Source organism: Aspergillus caelatus (assembly GCF_009193585.1).
Source record: "Aspergillus caelatus strain CBS 763.97 unplaced genomic scaffold BDV27scaffold_28, whole genome shotgun sequence".
Taxonomy (NCBI): domain Eukaryota; kingdom Fungi; phylum Ascomycota; class Eurotiomycetes; order Eurotiales; family Aspergillaceae; genus Aspergillus; species Aspergillus caelatus.
The window spans coordinates 76,571-99,420 of record NW_022475291.1 but is presented as its reverse complement, the minus strand read 5'-3'; the positions used below and the strand labels follow the sequence as shown (position 1 = coordinate 99,420).

The 22,850-nt window shown below is 49.3% G+C and overlaps 8 protein-coding genes across 8 annotated transcripts; 6 read left to right on the top strand and 2 right to left on the bottom strand.

Annotated features, from left to right (window-relative positions):
- Nucleotides 1-124: 124 nt before the first annotated feature.
- BDV27DRAFT_142356 (CCCH zinc finger protein) lies at nucleotides 125-2,065 on the bottom strand (the record flags this gene model as incomplete). The annotated part of the gene is made up of 2 exons (XM_032069944.1): nucleotides 125-361; nucleotides 434-2,065. 2 exons carry the CDS (start codon nucleotides 2,063-2,065, stop codon nucleotides 125-127), a joined length of 1,869 nt encoding a protein of 622 aa, XP_031931048.1.
- Nucleotides 2,066-2,538: 473 nt separating this feature from the next.
- On the top strand, nucleotides 2,539-3,877 carry BDV27DRAFT_57634 (DNA-directed RNA polymerase III subunit RPC25). Its single transcript, XM_032076983.1, has 7 exons — nucleotides 2,539-2,742; nucleotides 2,822-2,920; nucleotides 2,991-3,087; nucleotides 3,145-3,231; nucleotides 3,283-3,346; nucleotides 3,402-3,579; nucleotides 3,632-3,877. Exons 1-7 carry the CDS (start codon nucleotides 2,731-2,733, stop codon nucleotides 3,674-3,676), a joined length of 582 nt encoding a protein of 193 aa, XP_031931047.1. The 5' UTR covers nucleotides 2,539-2,730; the 3' UTR covers nucleotides 3,677-3,877.
- A 711-nt stretch (nucleotides 3,878-4,588) lies between these two features.
- On the top strand, nucleotides 4,589-6,140 carry BDV27DRAFT_123026 (cystathionine gamma-lyase CYS3). The gene is made up of 4 exons (XM_032065775.1): nucleotides 4,589-4,763; nucleotides 4,830-4,915; nucleotides 4,979-5,423; nucleotides 5,498-6,140. Exons 1-4 carry the CDS (start codon nucleotides 4,656-4,658, stop codon nucleotides 6,071-6,073), a joined length of 1,215 nt encoding a protein of 404 aa, XP_031931046.1. The 5' UTR covers nucleotides 4,589-4,655; the 3' UTR covers nucleotides 6,074-6,140.
- Nucleotides 6,141-6,414: 274 nt separating this feature from the next.
- BDV27DRAFT_168754 (protein-histidine N-methyltransferase) lies at nucleotides 6,415-7,983 on the top strand (the record flags this gene model as incomplete). Its single annotated transcript, XM_032074854.1, has 3 exons — nucleotides 6,415-6,793; nucleotides 6,955-7,266; nucleotides 7,336-7,983. Exons 1-3 carry the CDS (start codon nucleotides 6,635-6,637, stop codon nucleotides 7,981-7,983), a joined length of 1,119 nt encoding a protein of 372 aa, XP_031931045.1. The 5' UTR covers nucleotides 6,415-6,634.
- On the bottom strand, nucleotides 7,984-8,984 carry BDV27DRAFT_123024 (putative NADH-ubiquinone oxidoreductase 178 kDa subunit). Its single transcript, XM_032065774.1, has 3 exons — nucleotides 8,781-8,984; nucleotides 8,428-8,672; nucleotides 7,984-8,356 (listed from the first exon to the last, which is right to left on the bottom strand). The coding sequence occupies exons 1-3, from the start codon at nucleotides 8,898-8,900 to the stop codon at nucleotides 8,200-8,202; spliced, it is 522 nt and encodes a 173-aa protein (XP_031931044.1). The 5' UTR covers nucleotides 8,901-8,984; the 3' UTR covers nucleotides 7,984-8,199.
- Nucleotides 8,985-10,289: 1,305 nt separating this feature from the next.
- BDV27DRAFT_123021 (uncharacterized protein) lies at nucleotides 10,290-13,909 on the top strand. The gene has a single exon (XM_032065773.1). It carries the CDS (start codon nucleotides 10,430-10,432, stop codon nucleotides 13,628-13,630), a length of 3,201 nt encoding a protein of 1,066 aa, XP_031931043.1. The 5' UTR covers nucleotides 10,290-10,429; the 3' UTR covers nucleotides 13,631-13,909.
- A 2,787-nt stretch (nucleotides 13,910-16,696) lies between these two features.
- BDV27DRAFT_123013 (uncharacterized protein) lies at nucleotides 16,697-17,285 on the top strand. Its single transcript, XM_032065772.1, has one exon. The coding sequence runs from the start codon at nucleotides 16,867-16,869 to the stop codon at nucleotides 17,182-17,184; it is 318 nt and encodes a 105-aa protein (XP_031931042.1). The 5' UTR covers nucleotides 16,697-16,866; the 3' UTR covers nucleotides 17,185-17,285.
- Nucleotides 17,286-17,800: 515 nt separating this feature from the next.
- BDV27DRAFT_142352 (putative C2H2 finger domain protein) lies at nucleotides 17,801-21,424 on the top strand (the record flags this gene model as incomplete). Its single annotated transcript, XM_032069943.1, has 1 exon — nucleotides 17,801-21,424. One exon carries the CDS (start codon nucleotides 17,801-17,803, stop codon nucleotides 21,422-21,424), a length of 3,624 nt encoding a protein of 1,207 aa, XP_031931041.1.
- Between the last annotated feature and the right edge of the window lie 1,426 nt (nucleotides 21,425-22,850).

The window sequence follows — 22,850 nt, the reverse complement described above, 5'->3', positions numbered from 1 at the left end:
GGTGCATCAACCTGGAAACAGACTGATTGATCAATTTATCTTGTCCTCGAGACTAGGCAGTCAAGGTTTGATTAATATTGATTGCTGTTAAGTATATATACATACTAATATGAACAAGCGTGTGCTAAGCAGTGGCTGGGGCGCTATCGCTTGTCTGCACCGACACAATGTCTTCTGATGATAATGGTGGGTCTCCAGGGAGCCCTTGGGATGATTTTACCTCATCCATTGCAGAGTTCTCATTCGCACCTTCCAGGGCCTCTACGTGGGACTTGGTTTCGTCAAGAAAGCCGTTTTCACCGAGCCATACAATAGCTTCCATAACTTTTCGATCATCTTCGCCTTTTTGACGGTCGAGAAGCTGATTTTTTATGTTAGTCCAGTTCTTGATAGAATTTTGGAAGAAAAAACGAAAGAAAGACGCCTAACTTACTGCTTGTAAAAGGCCTTTGCGCCCCTTCTTCTCTACAGACTTCGCCTTAGCCCCACGATCCGGCGTCTCGTGCAGGAACTTGCACTTATCTCCACGCTGACAACGACCAGTTCGGGCAAAGTGTCGGCATAGCTTCTTCTTCGCTTCGCGTGGAGGCGGAGCCACCCGTTCAGGGCCCTCACGGCGAGAGGTTGTCTCCTCAGGGGCGGAATCACTGTCGCTGTCCTCCGAGTCTGAAGAGGAGAGGTCCGATCCACTAGATGACGTCCAGTCGCTGCTGTCGGAAATATCCGAAGACACAGCAGCATTTGCCTTGACATCTTCCATGCCATCCTCCCCGTTCGGTTTGGCTTCAATAGCGGATGCTGGCCCAACATCATTGTTGGGTTCGGCAACCTGGCCCGGAGTATGCCCTGAAGCGAGTAGCTCACCTTGAGTCTCTGAAGCTCCCGTCTCCTGATCAGGAGCAGTATCCGATTTATCTTCAGGGCCTGGCTGGGCTTGAGCGTCTTGTGTGGATGCAGAAGTAATGTCTTTGTTAACATCCGTCGATCCTCGTTGCAGTTCCTCGACTCTCATCCGAGCCCGCTCGGCATCTGCTTCCGCCTTTTCGACCTTTTTCTGCTCTTTCATGAGCTTCCGTCGTAGCTTATCGGCCTTCCGCTTCGCTTTCTCAGCTGCGTCTATTGGATCTGCAGGAGCTTGCTGATGGTCTTTCTGCGATTTCTTCGTCTCTTGCTTTCGCGATTCTTTTTGTCGCTGAGCTTCTTCCTTAGCTTTCTTCGCTTCCTCCATCGCCTTCTTTTTCTCCTCGATTTTCTCCTTAGTTGGGAACCGTTTCTTACGCTCCTCGATCCATGCTGCAATTTCAGCGGGGGATTGCAACGTGGTTGTGCGTCCTTTGAATGTAAACTGCACGGCTGCTGCTGCACCAGCACCACCCTGTGCTAGCCTCGATTCTTCGTCTACATCATCTTCTTCTTCGCTAGACTCGTGTTCCTCCGTCTTCGGTGTCAAACCAAGTTGATTGTGCTTTCGTTTCTTCTTCTTCGGTTTTCTCGTAGCGTCAGCCGGCGGAGGTGGCTTGGACGGTAAAGGATTGCCGAAGCTAGGAACTGGAGGAGGTGCAGGAACTCGAGGGGTAATGCTGGGTGGCTTTCCAAATGCTGAAGCATGATCGCGCTTCATATGTGGCATGGTACCACCCCCTCTGGAGGCCTGGTTGCCGTAAGCATTGTACGGGCGGGGGCCTCGCTGATTCCCGTGTGGAGTGCCAGTATACCCTCCTCCAGATCCGGCATTATTGTATCCCCAATGCATGGGCAGGCCCATCATTGACGGTTGCACAGATGGGGGGGCATTCTGGTGGCTTGGAGTAACGGAGTGATACGTCGGAGCCTGCTGAGCGGTAGATGGACCGTAAGCTGAGTAGCCAGGTTGATGCTGGTATGGAGGTCCATGTGTTGGTGTAGACTGTGGAAATGGTCGTGAAGAAGGGAAGGAAGTCGTACTTTGGGGAACTTGGTAATTGGCGGTCTGCGAAGGTGGGAATTGCGGTGTCGAAATACTTCGTTGAGGGTTGGCCATGGGCTGACCTGCATAGCCAGGATGATTCATCGGAGCGTAGCCCATATTTGAAGAATTCGCCGCATGGGGCATGTATGACCCTCCCCGACCTCCTCGATTTCCATATCCCCTACCCCGGCCTCTATGATGGCCACCACGTCCACCTCGCTGGCCATGATGGCCTGGACCGTACTGTGAGGGGAAAGTCGCAGGTTGGTTTTGGTTATACTGCGACTGCTGAGTGGGAGGAGGAGGGGGCGGAGGGGGAAAAGAGAAGCCCTGGGAGTTCATCGTGAGAGGACCTCAGTAGACCTCCAAAGAGAATTAGCATCAACGCCATCCTCACAGCATCCTAGACATCTGGAAAAAGTGCCGAGCTCATCAGATCAAACAACTGATGCGCTGTTGTTCCGTTCCGAGCACAAAAGGGGAAAGCGCGGTAATCACGTGTGTCATGATCTGGTCGGGTAAAAAATATCAAAAGTGATCCGCCGTCTGCGATTGGCCGGAATCGATTTGTGGTTTTTCAAAGGACTATTTTTATTATAAGAAGTTCTCTGCCATTATAAATATGGAAGCATGAGTTATGATGCCTGCGTGACGGAATATTGATGCTTGATCTGATAATGGAACTTACTCTTCGTGCTCTATCTTTCCGCCGTGGGACCAAATCGTATTGAAATAGAAGATTTTTTTTATCTACCGCCGAGTACCTACTAATTGAATTCACCATGTTCATTCTTGTCAGTCGCATAGGACCTTGCTCTTACTTTACAATAAAGTCACTTCACTACCAAGGCAAAAGCTAACTAGTCCATACAGACTACCCTCTCCGATCTGATCCAGATCTCCCCAGAAGACTTCTCGAAGTATAGTTCTATCGCTATTGAGGACAACATCAATGAGAAGTATGCAAATAAAGTACGCACGGCTTCCTATCTGAAATGCCATGTTCGCTTGCGCAGCATGCACTAACAGTAATTGTGTAAAGGTTATTCAGAAAGTTGGCCTATGCATTGGATTCTACGACTTGTTAGAGTCCTCCGACGGTCTTATCGGCCATGGCACTGGTTTAGTCAACGTGAACGGTACATCCAGAATGCTGAATCCCTTTCAAGGGGGTCTATGCACTGATTGAAAGACAGTCAAGTTCCGCCTCATTGTGTTCCGTCCGTTCAAAGGAGAAATTATGTTGGGCAAGATCTCCAGCGCTACTGAACATGGTATAAAGAGTACGGCAATTTTAAATTGACCCTTATGGTACTAGCACTGACCGACCATAGTTGGAGTAGAATTTTTCAACGATATCCTCGTACCTCCAAATCTTCTCTTGGACGGTGCCAGATTGTGAGCTGCCTTGATATGTCCAGTATTCTTAGTCATCTATGCTAACATGCTACAGTGACTATGCCGATCAAGTTTGGATCTGGGAAAACGAGGACGGCTCCACATTCTACTTTGATATCGGAGAAGTTGTCCGATTCCGCGTTGAGATAGAGGAGTGGCATGACCAAATACCAAACGCCCCAGATCTAGGAGATGCCGCCGCTATCGAACGGAAGCCACCATATTCCATCATAGTATGAATTCTCTCTCCCGTGTCCCTTGACCTGATTACTAACGATACCCTAGGGCTCAATGCAAATGGCTGGTCTGGGACCTGTATCGTGGTGGTAATGTTCCGGATGGGTCATGTGCATGCTTCTTTGACGTGAATAAGCAAGAATAACTTCTTGGCTCCCTTACTTCCCGTGCTTATGTGATGAGATACCTTGCTGATGGAATGGTTGAACTATGTATATTTCCATGGTTACACGAATAACGAAATAATCTTAACATAGAGATTTCAGTGATTGCTCACAAATCAGCCAAATGACGACATTTGGCCGGAAATGGGAGAGTTTTGAGGCAACATCGAGCAAATTCTTGAGTATGGAAGAATAAAAGATCTGACCATGTAGGATGATTTCCCCGCCAAATAGATCGTCATAATCAATTAAACCTTGTAGCTAATTGTATGCAGACTACATACTCCGTACTCCGGAGTACATTAAGGCAACGATCATTATCAATCGAATTCGGCTAGTGGCGGAGATAAAGAAAATTGCATTGACACCGCCACGGGAGGGGACAATCAACGGTTCACGGTGGAGTTGCACTCGGCGCTATGCCGGAAATCCTCACGGGGCCCGATCAGTCCCTGCCCTATCGTTCTTCAGCATGCTTGATGTGCAACGTAAAAAAAACCCATGTCCAAGCAACAGAAATTTTTTTCCCTCGGGTTTCAGGAGGGAAGGGGGGTAAACTTGGTTCTAGAGTCATCGTTAATAAATCCTAATTAATTTTTAAAACCGGCTTCACCGATCTTACTCAGTTTGCCCTCGTATCAATTATAAATCAGTGCTTTGTCACTACGACGGTACAAAGACCGCATTACTATTTATTAGATCTTCCTTCTCGCAGCTTGTGACCTCATAGGTGTTTCTATCAGGCTTCCAGAAGAAGAAGAAGAAAAAACAAGAGTGAAGAACTTATCTCCCCGTCTTCCTTTACGAGTCGACTTGTCAGATTCTTTTTGAGCTTGAATCCTTTTTTTTTTTTTTTTGCAATTTCATATAAAGATACACCACGCGACCACGTTCGCAGTCCCGTGACAATGACCAACTCTACCAACGGAGCCCCTGCTCAGGACAAGCGTTTCGGCACTTTGGCTGTCCATTCCGGCGCTCACCATGATCCTACGACCGGCGCTGTTATTGCTCCTGTAGGTCTCACATTTTGCATGAATTACGCGATTGAATTGTTTCGGTGATGCTGACCGGTTGTGTAGATCTCCCTCTCCACCACTTTCGCTCAGACCAGTGTGGGTAGCCCTGTAGGTCTCTACGAGTACACACGTAGCTCCAACCCCAACCGGTGAGTACCCGACTCAGAATGAATCTTGGTTTATGATTGATCTCCATGCTAACTACCGACCAGTGATAACTTTGAAGAAGCCATTGCAGCTCTTGAGCACGCTAAATATGCCCTCGCATTCTCCTCTGGTTCCGCAACCACCGCGGTAATCCTTCAATCCCTCGCGGCCGGCTCGCACGTCGTCTCGGTATCCGACGTCTATGGTGGAACTCACAGGTACTTCACAAAGGTTGCCAACGCCCATGGCGTGGATGTGACGTTCACCCCCACCATCGAGTCGGATGTGGAGAAGTTGATCCGTCCGGAGACCAAGCTCGTATGGATTGAAACCCCGTCAAACCCGACTTTGGGATTGGTCGATATTGAGAAGGTTGCTGCCATTGCGCATCGTCATGGGATCGTTGTAGTGGTTGACAACACATTCATGAGCCCCTACGTCCAGAACCCTCTGGATCACGGTGCCGACATCGTCGTGCACTCCGTTACTAAGTATATCAACGGCCATTCGGTATGTTTCTAGCCCTTTTGCTTTCAACGTAGGATTGTTTTTCTTGGGTGGCCTATTAGCTAACCGTGAGACAGGATGTTCTGATGGGTGTCGCCGCATTCAACTCCGATAGCTTGAAAGAGCGCCTTGGGTTCCTTCAGAACGCCATTGGTGCTGTTCCTTCTCCCTTCGACTGCTGGCTCGCTCACCGTGGTCTTAAGACTCTTCACTTGCGTGCCCGCGAGGCCACCACTAACGCCACGACTATCGCCAAGGCCCTGGAGGCTTCCCCTCATGTTATCTCCGTCAACTACCCCGGCATCGATTCTCACCCCCAGCGTGCGATTGCTGTCAAGCAGCACCGCCAGGGCATGGGCGGTGGTATGCTCAGCTTCCGCATCCAGGGTGGCGAGAAGGCTGCTCACCTTTTCTGCAAGTACACCAAGGTCTTCACCTTGGCCGAGAGTTTGGGTGGTGTAGAGAGTCTTTGCGAGGTTCCCGCTAGCATGACTCACGCCGGTATTCCTAAGGACCAGCGTGAGGCTGCTGGTGTCTTCGATGACCTGGTCCGCATGAGCTGTGGTATTGAGGATGCGGAGGATCTCCTGGCCGACGTTCTCCAGGCTCTTAAGAAGGCTGTCGCGTCCAGCGAACAAAACGGCTCCGCTTAATTAAGTTAATATAATAGAGAATTAGAACCTTTCATAGATCAAGTTAATGATGACACGGATTACTCTTCAGACGAACTTGCTTTCCGTAAGGCAATTTAGCTCCCTTTTCTGATCCTTCTCAGAAGACCGCTATCTCATAGACTATGTAAATGCACCAATTGGTCCATGTAATACAAAAGATCCATTAAACGTGCAAAAACATGGTCAAATAAACGACTTGTGCCACAGCATCACCAACACATGCTTAGTCATCCAAGGCAATACCGCAAAAAATTTAGAGCAAATTTGAAGGCTGATGAAGAAGCTTCCAGGACTATGGCTGCTAAACATTCAAATTTGGAGTGAAAGTCCCTAGAATATACGTGTGGATCATACTGTGGCTCCCGGAAATTCTTGTGTCCCCCAATTCTAGCTTGCACCCTGAATCTTTATCAAACTATAAACCGCTTCGACATTATCTACACGTGCCCCGCGTCTGTATTCTATATCGGCATATCACCCAATAGCTTTTGGTGACTTCTCAGCGGGATCTGGCCGTGATAATCAACGTGGTCTTCTATAATGGCGTCTGCATTCAGCTTCGGCTTCGCTGGGGATGATATTGACATGGACGACTCGGAGCTGAACACTGTTGATGAGGGGCATACATCTGTTGTGCAAGATAGTAGCAGCACACTCCCTGAACTAGTTGAGGCCCAGAGACATGAACTAAGTGACTTGGTAGGTTCATCTTAACGCTGATGTGCCCTAATTGCCATTGAAGTTTAGCTCCTTCTCTAGGTGCCACGAAGCTTTCTAGCTCTTGCCCGTTTACAGATGGGAGAAAAATACAATTTGTTATATAATGCTTTGGGTTGGGCAAAAGACTGACCATGTTGTAGCTCTCAAGTCTCCCGTCTCAGGTTTCATTCAATAAGCTCAACATAAACACACCTCAGAATGATCAAACCTCCGAAACAACACTCACACTCGCTCGTCGCGAAGTGTTTGATATCAGGACGCAATTGATGGCAGAAGATACTGCCGATTATGCGAACGAAGAGCTGATCTCCGGACTCGAGAAAGGAGATATCACGCCCAACATCTACGAAGGCGGTTTCAAGACGTGGGAATGCTCAGTAGATCTCGCGAAGTTGGTTGCTAATGAAAACATACTATCTAACGCTGGTGCGGGGGATCGACATATCATCGAGGTTGGTGTTACATCTTGCGTTTAATCTTAGCCCCATCTATTAGACCGGTTACTGATAAAGAATCTCTAGCTTGGAGCCGGAACGGCAGTGCCATCGCTTGCTCTATTCGCGCAATTGCTGTCCAACCCCACGGGGTCGTCACAAACTACTCGTTTCACGTTTGCAGACTACAACTCTGTTGTTCTTCGGCTGGTGACTTTGCCTAACCTACTTCTGACTTGGAATTATATTGTTACGCGTCAGAAGTCGGTGTCAGTTGCTGGGGCAGAAGATCACGTTGAAGAGCTAGAGTTGGATATCACCCCGGAACTTCTTGAGTCTTTCCAGAAGGATCTTGCGGAACGGAGAATATCCGTCGAATTCATCTCTGGTGCCTGGTCTTCCGCTTTCGTTGACCTGGTGTTCTCGTCGGGTGATAAAGCCAAGAATGGAACGTTGATTCTTGCTAGTGAAACGATATACTCCCCAGCGTCTTTGAGGGCGTTTTCAGAAACATTGCTAGCTTTGATCCGTCGTCCTGTCCGGGCAGGTGGGAGAAGTAGAGCTTTGTTGGCTGCGAAGAAAGTCTATTTTGGAGTCGGTGGTGGTGTGGACGAATTTCTGGATGTGTTTAATACTGTCGGTGGTGATGAACTGGACGTGAAGGAGCGGTTGGATGTTAAGTCAGAAGGGGTGGGTAGAATAGTACTGGAGATTGTGCCCAAAGGTCTCCAATAGTGGTAGATAGAAAGATATCGCATTGAAAGGTCAACCTTGTCCGGGAATATTGTGAATTATGGGCTTTTCTTTCCCCCGGTAGAGTCAGAAATACAAGACGATCAGCAACTGAAACTGTCAACGAAACCTTGAACTGTCCTGTTATATGTACATTATGTTTGACCCTGTCATGCCTACTACCGGCGTCTTGGAACGTGAAAACGAAATCAATTTTGTCTAATCATAGATAGAGACAACCTTGCCATCTTGCATACGGGCAACACGGGCCTCTTCCAGCTCCCTGTTTTGGCGCTCATAGTGTGCGGTAACATGGCTCATATCCATAGCCGAGCCAGCAGGAACGTTGAAAGGAGGGGCGGAATTGAAGCTGACCCTGGAGAGAGGAAGAAACAAGTTATGTTAGCTTGCGGTCTGCAAGAGTAGGTGCGGTTATATGAGACATACTCGGGCTGCTTCAATTCGAAAACGGCTCTAGGGCCCTGACTCTGGAACAAGTGGCGGTCATGGGCAGCCTTCTCCATTACGACAGTGCGAATGGCATTTCTCTCTTCAAAAACCTTCTCCGAAGGGGTCCACTTTTGGATGAGGCTGGAAATCCACGATTGCGATCCAGACTCCTCGGTGGACTTACTCAGTCGGTAAAGGACGTAGGCAGAGGCGAAGGAGCCGACGGTGACGTAGAAGCTACGCTGTACGGGTCACAAAGATCCAGGTTAGTCACAGCTACCAATTGACGGGTAGCAGGCTACTGCCACCAGTGAAGATATCGAATTGTAGAGGGGGTCCAAGAAACGTACACCGAAGCTCTCGTTCGCGGGCTCAGCATGGTGGTGAGCCGCGTGCGAGTCGAATCGCCGCTGGGGTTGATTGCGCAGCAGTAGCCGCGCGGAAGTGGCCGATCGCCTAGCGAAAAACATAGTGTGGAGGAAGACAATTGGCAGGGCCAAACGAATATGATGCCGTCCATTTGGAGGAAGAACGCAAGCTGGTGAGCGGTTCGAGGCGGATATCACGTGATAATTACTAGATGCGGTTTAGGGTCCTCACGGGACTTGGCACCCGGACACTGGTCACCTGCCAATGAGAAGCATGATTATTTTCCTTTCTCTAGTCTACATCCCTCTTAGTCGGTGACAACGAATATGCCGCTCAAACAGCCCAAAACGCTGCGGACTCCGAACAGAATGTGAGTCTCGCCACGCTCGGGTACTTTACAGGGAATCCCGGAGCATGGAACGAAATCTATTCGAAACCAGCGTTGGGGAGAAAAGGTCTTAGTGGCATGGGTCTACACTACTATGTTGCCTCCTGCAACAAGTCGGCGGGTCGCTGCGTTGTCTCGACAGTAATGGTGGTTTTTCTTTACACCGCATTTGGAGGTGGTGCTGATGCACGACTAACTGCCTCATTCTGAGATGGCGCTCCCCACTGTTCCCCAGTCGCATGGTGTCAATTGGGCTGCGGTCCCTCCCAAATTATGCAGGCGTCTGAACGTTTGGTTATCAGAGGCGACATGTCATCGATCTGATTTTAGCGCTTTCGACCCACTCGTTACCTGCCTCCTCGACCGACTTTGACTGAATCCTCTGTCCTGTCATAGATGATAGTATTATGACTGTATGCAATACTTTTTTTTCCTTGTCGTTTTTTTTTTCTCCCTCATCTGCACGCTATGATTCATCCTGCCACCCAGAAAAAACCAGTGCTATTGATGCCCAATGCTTACTCATTGGGTGATACTCTCTCCTCAACTTGAAATGATCGGTCCACTTCTGTCCCCGTTTCGCGCGAGAAATGTATGCTCTTGCCTTTCCGGCCCTGGTGATCCATATTGAATGGGTATCAATTACTGTTTCAAGGTTCGGTCCGTTTGTTCGCCTTGCCAGCCCCCTTGAGGCTGGATGCAAATGCGTCCAGTGTGCAGAGAGTTTCTTTTTTTGGGCGTGTTTTAGGATAGATTCTTAGCTGCGTAATTTTTACTGCCTCGCCTAATGTTTTAATTAATTCCGATTCCTAAGAAATCCAAAATATTTATTTGACGAGTTGAGATCTGTCTGTCCTGTCTTGCCAGAATTGTCTGCTTGCATTCAACGCAGGTCTTTACCATCGGGCGTCTTGACTTCGTGGATTGCAACCATTTGCGCCCACTTCCAGGCTTCCCTGCTCTAGGGCGAATTTTCTTCCTCGCATTACTTTTTTCGTCCTGACATTCTTCCCTGTATCTGTCGTGTGATCGTTTGACCTTCGGACCTCCCCCCCGTGCAAGTTGTCATTTTTTTCTCCATATCAGATCGGAATATATCTTTGGCGCCGGTGAGCGCGTTTCCATGTATTGCTTCACACCCCAACCACCACCCAATTGCGTTTTTGCTAACAGGTTTTTTAGCCTACTGGTAACACGTCTTTTTCCTTTTATTGAACTTGGGCACGCATTATTTTTACGACCATGGCCAAAAAGAAGTCTGGTAACAAAAAAAGTAATAAGAAGCCAAAGGCCCAAGAGGAGCCAGACAATCAAACACCTCCACCTGCTACGCCTGATGTTACTATTCCTGAACCACAATCAGAGGAACAACAACAGCAGGAACAACAGCCTCAGGAGCCACAGCTAGCTGAATCACAGCTGCAAGAACAACAACTACAACAACAACAACAAGCCGAACAACCATCTGATCAAGCAGTGGGGCAAACAACTGACCAACAACCTGATCAACCCACAGAACAGACCTCAGAGCAACAGCCTGAGCAACCAATAGACCAACCCTCTGAGCAAACAACAGACCAACCATTAGACCAACCCCAAGATCAGCCCCAAGACCAACAGGCAGATCAACCCCTAGACCAACCCCCAGCAGAGCAAGCAGATCAACAGCTCCCAGACCAGCAAGCGGAGCCACTGCAAGAGCAACCACTTGAGCAAGAGCTACAAGACCAACCGCCTCTTGACCAAAAGTTGCAAGAGGAACCACTCCTGGAACAACAGCTGCAAGAGGAGCCACTCCTGGAACAACAGTTGCAAGAAGAACCACCACTTGACCAAGAGCTGCAAGAGGAGCCACTCCTGGAACAACAGCTGCAAGAGGAACCACCACTTGACCAACAGCCGCAAGATCAACAATCTGATCTACAGTTACAAGAGGAACAGCCAGAGCAACAGCTGCAACTACAACCAGAAGAAGCAATCGAAGCCGAGCCCCAACAATCAGAGGCTCCAGTAGAAGCCCCAGTGGAGCCCGAGTCACTGTCAGCACCTGAAGTTGCACCTGAAGTCGCATCGGAAGTCGTACTAGAAGTTGCCGCAGAGCCAATCCCTGAGACGGAGCTGGCACCAGCGCAAGAAGTGGAGCAGGAACAACTACAGCCCACTGCTGATGAAGTTTCAACAGCCCTTGAACCTGAGCAACAACCTCAACCACCGACTAATCCTGAAGAGGATGGTTCTGCCCAAGTGAATGCCCCCGACCTCTCCTCAAGTCAGCAGCTAGACGCGAGTGATGTCCAGCGGGACCCCGAAGTGCCTCAAGATCTGCACCAAGAGGAACTAGAAGTACCGGAACATCCAGTTGAGGAGGCCGCTGAAACGACTCCGGAGAATATCGACGTATCGAAGGAGCAAGTTGTCGAACCACCAGAGCCGACCCCAGTGACAGCACCACAGACCCCATTGTTCTCGACGGACCCAACCACGGCTTCCGTAGAGACTCCATTCGCTACAGAGACTCAAATCGCCGAGTCTGCATCTCCCACAAAGACCGACGCACCAGAGATTGAGTCACACGCAGCCCCCGTATCTGACCCCTCCTCTGAGGCAGTTGAGGCAGCACCTACTTCCCCCGCCCGCCAAACTACCCCACCTGTGTCCAAGCCGGCTTCTCCTGTGCCAAAGCACGCCTGTCCCACACCTAGGGCTGTTTCGCCTGTGCCTAGGGACGCTGCACCTACACCCAAGGCCGCTTCTCCAGCTCCTAAGCCTGCTTCACCTGTACCTCAGGCTGCCCCACCTATGGCTGAAACTGTTTTGTCGATGCAGGAAGCCGAGCTTCCTGCGGAAGTCATCCCACCCGCACCAACACCCCCACCGGTCGCTTCTGTATATCAAGAACCTCCGGCCATGCTACAGAATCCTCCACCAGCCCAGAAGATGGCCTCTCCTGTATCAAAGGCAGCATCGCCATTCCAGAAGGTCGCTTCCCCTGTCCAGAAATCCGCATCGCCAAAAGTTACCAGCCCCCTCGCCCGCCACGCTTATATGTCACCGATGATATCCCCGCACGCTACGCCACACGCTACGCCGCCAGTACAGCCGGCAATGGCTCCTATGCCCCCTATGCCTCCTCCGAGTACTGCTCCCAGCGTAGCTAGCTATGCTACAGCTTATTCCCCCGTCATGACCGCTGCTGGGTTTATGCCCCAGTATGCCTTCTACCCCCCGGGCATGCAACCCACCCCCCGGGGCTCTATGGAGCCCAGCACCGCGACAGCCTTCCAGCATTTGCGCGATCTGACTTATGCCAACGGGAATGGATTCTTCGCCCCTCAGAACGGACATCACAATGGGCATAACGGTCACCACAAGGGAATGATGTCGCCTCCTGAGCACCCTGTTGAAGAACCAATTGAACTTCTGCAGAGAATTCAAGATGCCATCCCAGACATCAACCGCTTGTTGAGCAGTTACAGGAATACGAAGAGCAAGCTGCAAGCCCGCGAAGCTGAGTTTCAACAAATGAAGACCCAGCATGAGCAGGATTTGATGCACAAGGACTTCTACATTGAAGCTCTTCAGACGCAAATGAGGAAAACTGCCAATGAGGCGGCGGAAGAGTCCACCAAACTCAAAAACACGATCAACGAGCTCCGCATGGAACTTGGAAATCTTGACGAGAAGCGGAAGGACCTCGAGGAGAAGCTGGAGGACTCCGAGAAGTCGAACGAGGAGCTGACACAGAACAAACATGACCTCGAAGAGGAAGTCAGGACACTTAACACCAACATGAAAGATGCCCAAGAGGCTCATGAGAAGGAATGTGAGAGGCGCGAACAAGAGAAGGTGGACGCTCTTGAGACTCAGAAACGGGAAATGACCGAATCCTTCGAAGAGATCAAGGCCGAAGATGAAAAAGCAGCAGCGGAAGCTTTGGCTGCTCGCGAGAAAGAGTTGCTTGACCAGCAAGAAGCAATGAAGAATGATTATGAAGATCAGAAGCGACAGATGCAAGAAGCACACGACACATTGCAGTCGAACTTCGATGACAAGGTGAACGAATTAGAGTCCACCAAGACCGATCTCGAGAACAAGCACAAGGAACTCGAGGAGACTCGTGTGCAACATGCCAATGAAATTGAACTCCTCAACAACACCCATGCGGACCATGTGGCCGACATGGAGAGGCGCTGGGCCGATGAGAGGGGCGAATTGGAGCAGCGCATCACGGACAAGTGCGATGAACTCTCCCACTGTGAGCGCGAAAAGCAGAAGGTGGAAGAGGATAATGTTGTCAAGGAGCAACAACTACAGGCAGCATCTGACGGCATGCGCCTCACCATTGATAATTTGGGCAAAGACTGCGATAGGTTGAGAAAGACCCTTCACAGCCTTGGAGAAGCCACTGACCTCAAGAGCACGAAGGGTGATCCATTCTTGTAAGTGTGACCTAGTGCATTGAGAATGTGTTTTAGTACTTGACTGTCTTTCAAAAATTTCCTTTTGTCATCTTAATCTTCCAGACTGTCTTCTGTGATACTCTTTTTTTTACCGTTCTGGCCAGAATTGTGCCACGTTCATTTGTTTTCTTTTGTCCTTTTCGATTTTCCCTATAGAATTATGATCACGATGGTGACGAAGATTATGAGATGTCAATAATGCTATCAATTGTACCTGCTCTGATAAGAATTCTATAATCTAGTTTGGACTGCTTCGGCCAGCTTTCTCGTCTTATTGTTTCCTTGTCTAAGGAGCACTTTGCGTACCTTCCAATCGATCCTCCCAAGGATGTACTGTCCAAGATACCTCAGGAGCTACCATCCTTCCTTGATAATACCCCGGCATCGCGTGAACTGCGCTCCGCATACGTTCAACATATCATCTCGAAGACTTTGACTTACCGAATCTTCCATCCGTTCCTTTTCACCTTGGGCAAGAGGTACGGTAAAGCGGACACCTTCTTCCAGATGCTCTCGATGGACATTCGACGCAAGTCTGTGAGACGTGAAGCCTTCTGGAGGCAGCAGACGCTGAAAGCTGCGTACACGACTTCCGATGCCAAGCAGTCGATCAACGTTGTGGCCGCTGTGATCGTCGACGAGATCATCGACCACCTCAAGCACTTCGCCGACCCCAAACACATGGACACCCTTCATACAAGCGTACGGAAGATTGTCAAGTTGGCCGCCGAGACGTGGAGACTTGCTCGTGTCGAAAGGGAACTGATAATGGCCTCTTTCCCAGCGCCCGACTCGGAGGGCACCTCGAATGAGATCTGGGAGGAATATGGAACCCCGAAAGAAGGCTGTGTCGGCTCCAAGGAGGATCCTACTCGTCACGTCATTCTGCGGACTTTCCCTCGCATCATTCGGGAGGCAGCGCATGAAGATTTCGCAGAAGACGAGGAGAAAGCCCTCTCCTGTACTTATACTCAAGGCAGTGTTTTATACTCCGACTCCCCTGTGGTTATGGCTCGACGCCAAGAGCTGGCAAGGCGATCCACGGACTCCCTAGTGGGTGGAGAAGAAAGGCCTCGAAGCGAGTCGAGAGGCTCTACACGTTCCGACGGAAAGCCCAGCTCACCCAGGCGAGGTAAAGAAAGCTTCGATACCCTGTAGAGTGAGTAGGGTACATTGGAAGGCGTGAGAGCTGCTGGGGGTATCAAGGCTAAGCATCATAGACCGGTCAGCTGTTAGCTGTACATGAAAACCTTGAGTTACATTTCTGGGAAAGGATTGTATTGATTATGATCTGAGCGCGGTGTTTTTGGTTTGTTCACTTGTTTGCGACAATATACTTCTGTTCCATTATAGGGCAGCTAAGCTCGAGAACAGAAGCACCCTTGCCATTCTTCTAAATTTCTCTTTGTTTGCCCTCTTTCTGTTTCACGCTGTTACCTTTCTTTTCTATCTATTCGTATAGCATTTGGTGGGAGTTTGAGCGTGTCGTTTTCTTCATTTCTTTAGTATTGTACTCCTTTCCTTCTGCCTTTCTTTCATTCTCTTTTACTTTTACGCCTTCTTTTCACTTACGCTCTGCATGGTGCAGTGTTACGGTTTTTCATGGTGTGTATTATTTGTTATGATGTATGCTCATCGGGATGATGACACATTTCTAATGTATGTGATGTCAGTTGACGAAAATGATCTGCAGTCCCTTCCTTCACTTCCGATTACCTTTGTATCTATTTTTAATCGAGACTATAGTATATTGCCGTGATGCCGAGGGTCAGCGATATCGGACTGACTGTGCATTTAGTTCCCTACCGTCCGGCGTCGAGATCGCCCTAACCGCTATGGACTACAATCAGAGGGGGAGGAAGGGGGGATGGTGAAGAGAGAGAGCACAGCCACGCATGACTAGGCCAGGAGGGAGAGCAGAAAATATCCGACTTAGTTTTTAAAGCTTGTTCCGACCTCCCAAGTCGCATTCTCGCGCGCAGCAGTCTGGGCTGGACCGAAACATCGTGCACAGCCTCAGGCAGGTCTGACTAACCCAAACCAATACGATGCGCCGAGCATAATTGGTCTATATGGATCGAGGATCGATGATCGATGTACTGAGTACCCTTCAGACTCAGGGCTACTCTGGTTAAGATGCTTCTAATAGGCATCTGGCATCCAGGTAAGTCAATCGTGGCGCAGTCGTTTCGCAACCAGAAATGCCTGCAACAACAATCATCACTCTATTCAGGTTGACCTTACAGAGGGCCGTTCACTGAACAAGGGTTCTTCAATCGGTGTCCGGTTCCTGTCCGCCCGTGTTGTGGGGGAGAAACAGAGCAACATGAGTGGAGATTTAGCATTTTTTTTAGTGGACCAAAAAGATACTTTTGGAACCATAACTGACCGGTCTGTGGTTCATGATATCCAACACATTTAAAAGAACTAACTGATTATTTTTTTTAATTTTTACTTTTTTTTTTTATTACCCTTCTCTCCTTTCATAGAGAAGGGTAAATTGATTGTGAGATGCAAACGCATCAGACATAGATGTAAATGGGTAGGAGTACATACATCGGGTCCGCCCCGATGAAGATTCCCTTTTTTATTCCCTTCTTCCTTCGTATCTTGATTGCGGAATGACCTTTCTCAAGGATCAGCATCCTACGGGTACTGAATATAGAACACTAAACGGGGCCGGGGGCTTGACCCTCTCTTTTCCTCGCATCGGGCCACAGCACCAAGATTTCATGCTCATTTTAATTACTGATGATCCATTGCTAGTGGTGGCATCCTGTTTGTTGATTCGTGGTGAAAACCGAATGGTTCCGTTCGTCATTCATTTATTTTTCTTTTTTTTTCCTTTTCTTCCCCTCTCTCTCTTTCATTTATTTTTTTTTAAAAAAAAAAGAAAAGCTACGGTAAAAAGGAAAAGAAAAGCCGTGCAGATAAGGATAATCCTCCCTCTTCCTGAATGGACGTAATCCGCCTAATGAGAACCCCACTTCCTTCTCACTGGCCAGCCACGCGCCCACACTTTCTTAACACCGGCGCCTGTTGAACATGCAGTAAATGACTCCATCCTGTAAAATTAATTTCTTGAGAAATGAAATGGCTTGAGATGCATGTCTCCGTCTCTCTCTTCTTAAGCAGACGAAAAAAATGTGATCTTTCCTGTTCTAATAGCAAAATAAGTTATTATATGGAGATCAATTCTGCTTGTTATGTTTTATTTGAATGAGCCTCATTAAACAAAACAGCCTTGCAATCACGTTACAATCTCTCAAGAGGCTCTTCGATAAAAGAACACATGACGTGCCCTCTTCTCTCTTCTTACTGTTTGTTTCCTTGTTCATTTGTGGCTCAGTCCTCATCTCAGCCGCAAAGCATCTTTTCCCAATTCTTCTTCTTCCTCTTCCTCTTCCTCTTCCTCTTCGTTCCTCCATCCTTTTCTTCTTCGGATTAATTCTTGCGCAATACCACGGGGAATTTCCCACTCTATTTCTCCTTGATTTGGCTCGTGCTTACCCCTCCTTCTGTGTCGTATCTGTATAGGTAGCCAAGACTTTTACCATTATCCTCAACCAACCTTTGCGTCAATCTGCCCTACAAGGCGCCGTTACGCTTAAAACCTCCCCCCCCCCCCTCACCCCCCCTTTTTTCCCTTAATTTCTGCTCCCCACTGCCATTAGCTCATCCCAAACTTTGAATCCACGGTCATTTCTGTTCCTCCCGTCGATATTATTCTCAACCTCATTCATTTTCACCTTTCCCCCTCGCCCGTTGCTGAAAGTCAGTCTACGTCATTGGTTGAAAACAAGCTGAATTGCGATCAAGAACGCCCGCAGAATGATTCCTGCGGTGGTCTAATCTAAAGTGGCTGCTGTTTACGGATTCTATTTCTGTTACTTCTATATTCTCAATATATCTTATTGGCTTACCTGCTTTATGATTGCATAAACCGCCGCTTTGCTCATCGATGGCTTTCTAGACATGCGTCCTCAACTCTGCTTTCCATCTCAGTGAGCCCTACTGTACTAGCTAGAGGAAGCGCGCGCACGTTAGCAAAGCAATCCGGAAGAGAGGACAAGACTGCAACGTCCCTTACACCTTTGATTTTGTGTCGGTTCACGCGAAAACGAGGCATCGGATATTTGGCTTACCCACAACCATGTCGACACTATCACCTCATTTCGTCCCAAACGACTCGCCCAACCCCACAAAACTAAAAGACGCTTCCTTTCCCGATCCTTATCTCTCGACCCAGCTAGATCCCGAGGTAGCATCTTTCAGATCATCTGCAATCAGACTAACCCCCGTGAGGGGCGAAGATCATGGCACGCGCGATGCTTCATCTTCCCCTATAGGTTCCCATGTGCACAGTGACTCGCCCCGAGATGAGGTACACCCAGCTTCTTATTCTGAATATCTCAGCCCCGCGGACGACCTCTCCAGTGAGATGAGCGTCCATACGTCGCCAACCGCCGATTACCTGTCGGCAGCCTTCAGTACAGACCTAACCCCAGACTCGAATAGTTGGCAGCATGACGGAGGTTTACATCCAGGCATTCGCAGCACTGCATTAGACCCGAACGAGTTGAACTCTGCACAGATGAACATGGCTCCCTCTCAACTACTTACTCCTAATCTGACCAATAAATCAAGTCTCTCTTCTGAGACGACCAGTATCAAGAGTCAGCCTGGTTCTGTTAACTTGCAGAACCAACCGCAGGCGCTCACTTTGATTACTTGCCCCCCGGATGAACGTCTGGATGTGCCCGGGGACCTTGGCTCTCCCAGGGCCAGAAGCCCAATTGTCAAAATTGAAAGTTTTTCCCGGGGTGATTCGCCGGTCAGAGATATGCGGCGACCAAGTCATTCTTCAACACACCTTTCCCCCGGCGGGCCATCTAGCGAATCCGACGAGGATGCAGGGGTGGACAATGGCGGATATCTTGGATCTGTCCAATCTGTCTCGCGAAAACATGATGGATCTTGGATTCCAAATGTGGCTACTGGCCATGCTGGTGTGGAGCCCACGTCTCGAGAAAATGTTTACGTGCCAAGCCCGAATGAGCTCGAACTGCGGCGACAGTTGGACGAGAAGAATGAAGATATTCGATCTTGGTCGGCCTCAGTCAGTGTGGCGAATAGTGAGAATGGCGATGACCCAACCCCACACAGGGGCCGCAAGCACACAGGTAACCGACGCAGAGCGAAAAGTGCTGGCGACCCTTCGCTCCAGCAAGATTACTTCAACTTGAAAGTTGCTCTCATCCCTGGACCAGGCGTACTCGTCACTGAGAACAGCGAAGAGGAATACAGTGATCATGAATCAGCAATCGAGGGAACCGGCTCGGAAACCCCGGCTGCCAGTGTGAACGAGGCGAGATGGGCTCTGGGAGAACAGGAAATGCCGCATAGTCTGGAACAATCTAGTCCTGAAGGTGAAGAACCGTCGCCTCATCAGTTCCTGGGACGACCTCCCTGGCGAGATCTCGTTCCGGTCCCTTCTCCGGACATGGCCCGTACGCAGCCTGCAAGCTCAACTGCAGCTATGGTCGAGTATGAGAGACGTGTGAGGGACTTGGACAATGTTTCGCGCGCGGCGACTTGGGGCACCCGTGACGCCGATATCAACAGTCTCGTCGGTGCGGGGGGTTCCTTCGAAAATTTGTCTATCAGCAACGACAAAAGTAGGAAACACGAGAGGCGGAGCAGTCTCCGCAAGTTGTTGCACAGGAAATCGTCCAACAATCTCAAACCACCTAACAATCTCAAGCGGCATCTGTCTGATCTCTCTATCTCACTACCTGGCTCTGATGACCAGAGCAAGGGTGACGAAAATAAAAGCTCCCATCAAAGGAAGAACAGTTTCCCACATCGCAAACTAAGCCTTGGTCTTTCACCTAGGTCGCCTAGTTTGAGCACTGGAGGTGCCGTTATTGCCATAGCCGGGCAAATGGCCGCCATTGGTGGGAAGGATACCCTTCGGGCGGCATCCCCAAGCTCCACAAGCAACCCTTGGCCTTCGCTCAAGGTCCGTGGACGAAGCAGAAGTGAAATACCGAGACCGTCAACACCTGGGCTCATCGACCTAATGACAAGCCATGGTGGACCACCGGTTGCTAATATCGCATATTCACACTTACAGCCAGAACCTCGCAGCGCCCCACCAAACCAAACTCGACTAGGGCAAGGCACCGGTGACAGTGATGAGAACGACGATAATACGCCTGATGAGAGAGGATTAGTGATGGATCTTTCTGTTCAATCACGCCTCCCCGTGCCTACATTGGAAGGGTTCAGGACTCAGATCGCTCAATTAAATCCCCGACTTCAGCCGGCACTACTTGAACGCTTTGCCAACGAGCAACTCCGCCGCTACAAAAAGTTGGTGGAAAACAAATTCACCCATACCTGTGCGGTTACCCAGAAGGGCTGTGCTTCGGGCAAATTTTGCTTTGCGCAGGGCGGCGAAGCCCTGCTGTTGACACCTCGTGCAGGCCCGCAGGACTCAGAAGCCCCCCATACTCAATTTCAAATCCCTGGGCATGGTGAGGCAAGCGACGATTCCCCAGCCCTCGGAGAAAGTGCTGTCACTGCGGCACAGTTCCCTCCGGGGGTCCCTTTGCCGCCAGTCAAACGGCTTCCAGCGGAGTTTGAATGCCCGATATGCTTCCAGGTGAAGAAGTTTCAAAAGCCATCGGATTGGACCAAGCATGTCCATGAAGATGTGCAGCCATTCACCTGTACTTTTGCCCATTGTAGCGAACCCAAATCATTCAAACGAAAGGCTGATTGGGTCCGACATGAGAGCGAACGGCATAGACAACTAGAGTGGTGGACCTGTTCGGAGCCCGATTGCAACCATACTTGTTTCCGAAAGGATAACTTTGTACAGCATCTCGTCCGCGAGCACAAGATGCCAGAGCCCAAGGTAAAGAAAACGAAAGCCAAGGGACTATCCAAACATCCGGTAGATCCGAATTCACCCGAAATGATGGCAGAGATCCAGCGCGAGCGCGAGATTGAGCAGCTCTGGAACCTTGTGGAGCAATGTCGACATGACAATCCGAAGGGGCCCAAGGATGAGCCGTGCCGGTTCTGTGGTAACGTCTGCAGCAGTTGGAAAAAGCTTACGGTGCATTTGGCCAAACACATGGAGCAGATCGCGATGCCCGTGTTAGCTCTCGTCAACGAACGGGATCTGTCGTCCAACCTGGGACCAGGTTCTCCTGGCAAGGGCGATCTCGGCTCCGAGCCAGAGTCGATCTCGCGTGAAACCACCAATTTTGCGCCCAATCTGAACGGGGACCAAGCTAGGGCAGACATGCCCATAGGCTACACGCAGGCACCATACCCAGGTCATGACGTTGGGCAATCCGACGGGCTTGAGGTCCCTTTCAGCTCCACCGGCGTTCCCCACTTTACCACCATGTCAGGCGCGTTCATATCCGCCGAGCCTGAGCCGATGGACGCGTACGACGAGTATAGTGTGCAGGTGGGACTACAGCCAGGGGGGGTCATAGACCAGTCGCAGCTCATATCTATGCACCAGAACTCAGTGACATATCCTCCCCCTTTCAATGCCGGGCCGCGTCCTCGGGTCTCCAATCAAGACATGAGCGTATTACAAGAATCGTATAATTTCTCCATGTCTCCCACGGAGATGCAGCCGACCTATGACCCCCGGTACATGTCATCCACGGGGGAGAATAGCTATGTCTGCCAAGGGGCCGTGGCACCCACCATGCCATTCACTGCGCCCGGGGCCTACCCAAACCAACTATAGTAAACCGGTTTACCACTCGATCTATACTGGACCGGGCCGTAACCGTCTGCCCCATCACATTTATTTGACTCTTTTTGTATATGATACCCTAGCGCACTAGTTTGGCAGATCGTGAAGGAAATTTTCTATAATCTGATCTGAAACGGTTTTATTCCTGAAGATTCCATCACCTTTTTTTTTTCCAGCACCCCTGGGTATTGGCCACACTTATATGGGTGATGATTTTCTTTTTGGATCTCTGGAGACACTTGATCTGCATTGATATACCCATAACCAATACTAGATGATTTACTCGATGGTCATGTCTTGGCGTAGTATAGCATGCGCGTCAAGTGACAATTACTTTTTTTCATTTTTGCTTTTTTTTTTCTTAATTTCCCTGCTCTCTTTCTTTTCCCTTGGAGAATATTTTTAAGTTTTATGATTTTTTTGGTGCTTACAGACATTTTGGGCCCACGAATGATAGACGTTAAAACTACCGACGCGGTGGATGTGACTAACGATTTCTTCGACGCGATATGTAGGAAAGAGGGACCTCGTATGAGAAATGAGGATCTCTCTACGTATATGTATGTACACCCTACCTCAGGACTAGTAGTAGGAGGAAGTAGTAGTCCACTCGCTCGATGGAAATCCCGAAAGGGACAGTTGCTCAACGGATGATGATTGGACAAGGAGGCCATGCACCTGGCCCAGAGAGAAAAGCACGAAGAACGGGGAATCTTGCAACTAGGCCACTAGGTGCAGAGTTCGAGGGAGGTTGACCAGCGAGGGAATCTCAACTGGCAATCTGTCAACCTGAGAAGGGAAAAAAAGAAATGAGACATCACACGACCGGATGCACTCACAAGTTCCCGGCGAGCGGCACATCCCCTGTTATTTTATTTTATTTTATTTTGATTATAAATAGTAATGAGTAACCGTAATATTGCAGAACAGGGAGACCTTCACGATGGATGACTTGGGCTTCCGCGGAAGGCCAAAAAAAAAAGAAAAAGAAAAAGAATAAAATAAAATAAAATAAAATAATAAAAAAGTGGATGAGAAGTCAAACGACAAAAAGAATTCAGGAGGAGAGAGTGGAACTTAAAAATAAAATAAGATAAACACGAGTTTGAAGGGGATCGACAAAGTGGGATGGGGGTTGACTTTTCAGTTGACGGAATACTTTGGGGGAGTTCGTCCGCTAAGGTTTTTTTTTTTTTTCTCGACACCAAACCTTCTGGGCGATGCGAAGACGACAAGGTTGGCTTTGACAGTGAGGTGGAGGTAGAGGTGGAGGTCCTGGATGAGGGGATGGCAGACGCAACTCCTCGGACATTGCTTATCTGCGTGATCTTTGAGTCGTTCAACTAGGAGGAGTATGTCCATACTACGACTACAGATCCCAGCCAGGGATACACTCAATGGATGGAATGAATTCTGT

What these genes read in the sequence shown, in the direction of transcription:
- BDV27DRAFT_57634 (XM_032076983.1), top strand. An exon ending in TGGTTTAGTCAACGTGAACG is followed by an intron (nt 3,088 to 3,144) that starts GTACATCCAGAA and finishes ATTGAAAGACAG; the next exon opens with TCAAGTTCCGCCTCATTGTG. An exon ending in AGCCACCATATTCCATCATA is followed by an intron (nt 3,580 to 3,631) that starts GTATGAATTCTC and finishes ACGATACCCTAG; the next exon opens with GGCTCAATGCAAATGGCTGG.
- BDV27DRAFT_123026 (XM_032065775.1), top strand. Translation starts at nt 4,656, where the DNA reads ATGACCAACTCTACCAACGGAGCCCCTGCTCAGGACAAGCGTTTCGGC. An exon ending in CCGGCGCTGTTATTGCTCCT is followed by an intron (nt 4,764 to 4,829) that starts GTAGGTCTCACA and finishes CCGGTTGTGTAG; the next exon opens with ATCTCCCTCTCCACCACTTT. An exon ending in CGTAGCTCCAACCCCAACCG is followed by an intron (nt 4,916 to 4,978) that starts GTGAGTACCCGA and finishes ACTACCGACCAG; the next exon opens with TGATAACTTTGAAGAAGCCA.
- BDV27DRAFT_123024 (XM_032065774.1), bottom strand. Translation starts at nt 8,900, where the DNA reads ATGTTTTTCGCTAGGCGATCGGCCACTTCCGCGCGGCTACTGCTGCGC. An exon ending in CCGCGAACGAGAGCTTCGGT is followed by an intron (nt 8,673 to 8,780) that starts GTACGTTTCTTG and finishes TGACCCGTACAG; the next exon opens with CGTAGCTTCTACGTCACCGT. An exon ending in TTCGAATTGAAGCAGCCCGA is followed by an intron (nt 8,357 to 8,427) that starts GTATGTCTCATA and finishes TCCTCTCTCCAG; the next exon opens with GGTCAGCTTCAATTCCGCCC.
- BDV27DRAFT_123021 (XM_032065773.1), top strand. Translation starts at nt 10,430, where the DNA reads ATGGCCAAAAAGAAGTCTGGTAACAAAAAAAGTAATAAGAAGCCAAAG.
- BDV27DRAFT_123013 (XM_032065772.1), top strand. Translation starts at nt 16,867, where the DNA reads ATGAGCCTCATTAAACAAAACAGCCTTGCAATCACGTTACAATCTCTC.